We start from the raw sequence: 5,770 nt of genomic DNA, 5'->3' as shown, positions 1-5,770 counted from the left end.
TGTCAAATTTTATAAGGCATTGCCACATTCATCTCCAATTTTGTTGTACTGTCAAAAGCAGTATATGAGGACTTTCCTGGTTGTCCAGTGGTTAAGAATCTGCCTGCCAATGCAGGGGACATGGGTTCTACCCCTGGCCTGGGAAGATCCCACATACTGAAGGTCAGCTATGCGCATGTGCCACAACTGCCAAGCCAGCACACTCTAGAGCCCATGTTCTTCAACAAAAGTAGCCACCACAACGAGAAGCCCCCACTCAGCAACCCAGCACAGCCAAATAAAATTTTAAAAGAAGTATATGAGGGGAGGAGGAGAAAAAAAAAAAAAGAAGTATATGAGAATTCTCATTTCCTCATGTCACTTTAACACTTGATATTGTCATTATTTTTACTATTACCAACATAATAGTTTTGAAATGGGGTCCCATGTTGTTCTATTTAAAATCTCTCTGATTACTAATATGATTGTGCATCTCTTTGCATATTAGAATGGATTGTTCATATATCTTCTCAATATCTTCCATTTGTCCTTTTATAACCGCTCTCTTCCACCCTACTCTGTGCCCAGGAAGCTGACCGTTATGGACTGCATATATGTCTCCCTTGCCTTCTGGATTCTTGCTGAGTTTGACCACTGGGAAGGCTCCATCTCTACCAGACTAAAAGATGGTTGTGGCTGAGTTCTACCAAAGGCCACAAATTCTGTCCCGGTTACTGTGCTCCAGTAACCATTCCCTGCCCTTACTACCCCCTTCTTCCCTGGTGGCTCAGATAGTAAAGAATCTGCCTGCAATGCAGGAGACCTGGGTTCCATCCCTGGGTCAGAAAGATCCCCTGGAGAAGGAAATGGCAACCCACTCCAGTATTCTTGCCTGAAGAATTGCATGGACAGAGGAGCCTGGTGAGCTTGCTACAGTCCATGGGATCACAAAGAGTCGAACAAGACTGAGTGACTAACACTACCCCTTCATGCTTTGGGGGGGAGGTAACAGTTCCCCGCTATTACTAACCCCAGGGTATTTCAAAATCCCTTGTTGGTATCAGTAATAGTTAGCTATTGCTACAATAATGCTATATAAGATATCTCCCCAAAACTTAGGACAGTCACCTGTTCTTGCTCATGTACTATGGGCTATTTGGGGCTATTCTACTTCAGAATGCAGTTAGGATGGGCTTGGCTCTAGGATGTAAACTGTTCAGATCTGCTCCATGTGAATTAGTATGTAGCTCAAACACTCGGATCAGCAGTTACCTGGGGCAAGCTCTTCTCAAGACAGTCATAGGAGTGCAAGAAGACTAGTAAAACCACACAAGCATGTTGAAATCCTCTAGGCACTTCATGTCTGCTCATATCTCACTGATGAAAGCAAGTGCATGGCTAAGTCTAAATTCAGAGGAACAGGTGTGTATACTCCATACCAAAGGTGGGGGGGGCAGGTAGTGAGGAATGAGTATTATCTGTACAAAATTTATCCAATGAATTACAATTTCTTTTAACCACACTGAAACCCTTTTACACAGTCTCTTCGTTAATTTTCCCTCACTGCTACATTTGTATGTAGCATCTATTTCTTGTCAGGACCCTGATTAAGATTATGTCACTCTCACAAGTTTCTATTGATTTTCCAGTTTTCAGGGATACATATTAACCCCTCCCAAAGCCTCCTAGATGATTCCTTCCTGACATCGCCTTGGCCAAAATCTGATCCAGATCCATTTCCCATTTTAGTGCAGCTTTTTTCCTTTCCTTTTGTGTAGGAGTCCTCCACAAAAGTCCCTACTCCATCTATGGCATCAACCCTTTCCCACTTGTGATCCATACTAACCACCTAGTTCCTCATGTCTACATAACATGTGTGTATGTGTGTATTCATATGTAAGCCTTTGGGGGGCTAATGCATATTTGAAAAAAAGGGGGTTACATTAGACAATTTTCTACACATTTTATCTAGAAACCTTGCAACAATCTCTCCAAAGCAGCTGGCATAAATGTATCTTATTCCTTTAAAGTGCTGAATTATGTTCCGTCATACTGATCCCATTCCTTTCTTGATGAGTGAAGTGGATGATGTAATGCACTGCCCAGATCCCACTTTTATGATTGAGGCACTCATGCCCCCAGATGCTAGGAATATAGGCTGCTGAGAGTCATAGCTGAATCACCCTCTAGGAATTGCTATGGGTTGAAGGGAGCTGCCTTGCCCAGGGGTATGCTACTTCCTCCTGGTAAGACCACATCCAATGACTGGTCAGTGTGGAGGCACAAAGACCTGGGCCCATCTTCTCCATTCATAAATGTTCTGAATGGCCATCCTAGCTTTAGATATCTCTGTAGGATAAGCTGAGGCCTCTATTGCAACTGTGCACGCTCAGTTGTGTCCCACTCTTTGCGACCCCATGGACTGTAGCCTGCCAGGCTCCTCTGTGCATGAGATTTTCCAGGCAAGAATACTAGAGTGGATTGCCACACCCTCCTCCAGGGGATCTTCCTGACCCAGGGATCAAATTTGTTTATCTTGTATTGCTGGCGACTCTTTACCACTGTGTCACTGGGGAAGCCCTTAGCACTGTATAGCTCTTCAAATTCTCCCTTTAGGCAAACCTTCATTCCCTTACAAGTGCTTTTGAGATGTTTCTGGGGGAACTTACAAGTATAATATTTAGTTGGCCAAAAGGTTCATTTGGGTTTTTCTGTAACATCTTAGGGAAACTCAAACTTTTTGGCCTATCCAATATTTGGTTCTAGAAGCAGTCTTAAGAAGCAGATTATGAAATAGGATTTTGGAGCACAAGTACCTGCGAGCTGGCTAGAAATGGGGACTATATCACTGGTGGTAAGTGATGTGCTGATCACCCTTGTGATGTGGTCATGGTGCAATGGTCAAAAATTTCGCTAGTGGTAAACTGATATTGGACACTAATGGAAATAGATTTCCTGGAAGGTGCAGTATCTCCGGAATTTGAGTGGTCCAGAATAAGTCACAATTTTTAATATAAAGACTGTGAAAATAGATGATTGTTACACAAGGCTATTGATGAACTGCAGAAAGACAACAAAAGGTGAAGGGTGATTAAACAATTTAAGACAAAGTCGAAAGTCAGATGACTTAGACGCAGAAGGAAGAGAAGTCAAAGGATTGGCCTGTGCTCTTTAGTCTTTTTTGTCCTGAAATCATGGCCCATTTTTGCTTTCTACCACATATTAAGCCAACCCATGCATGAAATAAGCTCAGTCTTTTCCTTACCTCTTCCATGTATTCTGGAAAAATAACTCAAAATAAAAATGAGGGAGAGATGATTCTATTGCCTTTAACATCACACGAGTGTTGCCCTATAAGCCCATCTGCAATCACTGACTATTAGGAAATTTAAGTTGCCCAGCCATAGATGAAGTAGCAGAGGCTTTTTTTCAGCACTCATGATTTAATAGGTTAGCATAAAGAGAAACAGTAAAGAGTAACGTTTTTTGCTTTTCTTTCCATTGGAGAAAGATATAATTTTATTTTCCTGCATTATCTCAACCAGGTTTCCACCCAGATTTAACAAGAGCAGTTCTGCACTCCCTTCTCCACTTAACAATCAAAGCTCCATGAATGTAAATGCTTTTTCTGAACCAGCTCTCATTCTGCTAGCTTCCTCAGTAACGGATTAAATAAAACTTTGACGGATGTTCACCAACAATTGTGTGGGATTCATGATGTGTAAAAATTAGCTATTATGCTTTCAAAAGCAGCTTTTTGGAAAAGAGAAACTCTTTCCCCAAAGTCTCCTAGCTGATTTCTTCCTGACATCTCCTTGGCCAAAATCGAATCCAGATCCATTTCCCAAGGAAGGGGCATGGAACTGATGGGTTTGGAAGAGTCAGCATCCGGGACTGAATGGGGTCTCCATCACCAGGACCACCACAAGGCTATCTTTTTCACTGGATAATACAAGATACCACATCAGCCACAGAATGGCAGAGGACATACCTTCTGAGCAAACATGGACCCCACTTACTGGACTGGGGAGGTTGCAGTGCCATATTCATTGAGACTCGATTTATTTTTGAACAGCATCTGACATTTATTGAAAATAAGGAAAAAACGTTTGTCCAGGTAGTGTAGAAGAGCTGGGCAGAGTGCAGGGGTTACTGTGCTGAACAAAAGGCACACATCAGAGACACAGCTGCACATTCAGAAGAGAACTGGATTCTGGGTGAAACCAACAGGTCCGCAGGAGACAATGAGTGACTCGATTTGGCTGCCAGGCAGCCCTGGGACCTAGTGGTCACACCCAGCAGGAACAGAAGATGTCTCTTGGGTAGGGAAGGCCTGGGTCCCATCACAGGTGAAAGGCTGGCCGGCCCCTCCAGGAAGGCGGTGAGCTGTTGGAATCCTTGTTTGTCCAGAGGCTGTGGCCCTCTCAGACACCTCCCCGGTGAGTCCAGATCGCTGAAGGCTGCAGGCTGTGGGTGGAATGCAGTGCACGGTGATGGCCGCCGCAGCGCAGGTCTCTGGCCACCCGGAGGCGGGCCTGGGAGTCTGGCAGGGGGCGGGCGGTTGGCAGCGGCCCGGTGTGGGTGGTCTGTCCAGTGGGTAACAGGAGTCCGGCTTGCAGTTGGAGAGCCGGACCGAGTCCAAGTGTGCAGGGGAGAGGCCTGAGTGGCCCGAGGGCGGCGGCAGCAGCGGGAACCTGGAGCGCTATTCCTGGAACAAAGGCAAGCACTACGCGGGAGGGGACACGAGCACGGGGGAGATCGCGGCCACCCGAAGGTGAGGGAGGACACGGCGGGAGGACGCCTGTGGCGATCTGGGAGGCGGCGATTGGCGCGGCGGGCCCTCCCCCGAGCACCCGCCCCCAGACCTGAGGCGCTCCCGGCCTAGAAGTCCTCGTCTTCCACCCATCCAAACACCCGCTTCATCTCGGCCAGGAAGCCCCGGTAATCGTTGAGGAGGGGGCTCTGCTTCCTGATGTAGGGGATCACCCACTGCAGGGCTGGCCCGGTCATGCGGGTGATGAGGAACGTCACCTTCAGGGCATCGTTGGTGAACAGGTTCTCGTCCACTAGCATGTAGGCGCCCGTCTGCACGATAAACTCTGGGAGCCGGTCGGTGTCGCCGTCAAACGTCTCGGGGAAGGGGATCGGGTTCCTCCACCGACGTGTCTGGGGCCTAATGGGCAGGGCCAGGAGGGCCTTGATCAGCTGCACTCGGCCGTCCATCGCGTCTTGCTTGCTTCTCCGAGCTCCACTGGACTAGGCAATGGGCGGCGAAGAGGCGTGGCGGGAAGTGCGTGTATGCGGAGGTGGGCCCGGTCCCAGGTGGGTGGGGCCATGGGCGGTAACTGGCGGGGCTGGGCTCCGCCCACACGACCTGGTGGTTGCTAGTGCGCAGGAGTGATGCTCCGGCTGAGTTGGGCGGGGCAGGAATAGGGGAAGGAGTCTGGGCTAATACCCACCGGGGGAGGCGGGGTCCGAATCTGAGGGGCGGGGCCGAGGTTTCCTGACGAAGAATGCAGGAGTCTTAAGTGGTTTGGGCTCCGCCCACGAGACAGGTGATCTGAAGTGCGCAAGTGCAAACAGTTGTGGTGAGGGGCAGCCGCCCTAGGTTGGAGATGATCAGGGCTCCGCCCCGCGAAGGGAAAATGGGCGTGGCTAACGTGACTTCCACAGTTCATTGGGATCCACACAGTCAAAGGCCTTGGCGTAGTCAATAAAGCAGAAATAGATGTTTTCTGGAACTCTCTTGCTTTTTCGATGATCCAGTGGATGTTGGCAATTTGATCTCTGC

General features: G+C 48.1%; 1 protein-coding gene across 1 annotated transcript; it reads right to left on the bottom strand.

Moving 5' to 3' along the window:
* Positions 1-4,039: 4,039 nt before the first annotated feature.
* Positions 4,040-5,244, bottom strand: RTL8C (retrotransposon Gag like 8C). The gene has a single exon (XM_004022320.5). It carries the CDS (start codon positions 5,200-5,202, stop codon positions 4,861-4,863), a length of 342 nt encoding a protein of 113 aa, XP_004022369.1. The 5' UTR covers positions 5,203-5,244; the 3' UTR covers positions 4,040-4,860.
* Positions 5,245-5,770: the final 526 nt, after the last annotated feature.

This window comes from Ovis aries, chromosome X, assembly GCF_016772045.2.
Source record: "Ovis aries strain OAR_USU_Benz2616 breed Rambouillet chromosome X, ARS-UI_Ramb_v3.0, whole genome shotgun sequence".
Taxonomy (NCBI): Eukaryota; Metazoa; Chordata; class Mammalia; order Artiodactyla; family Bovidae; genus Ovis; species Ovis aries.
This window is presented reverse-complemented; position numbering and strand designations above follow the sequence as displayed.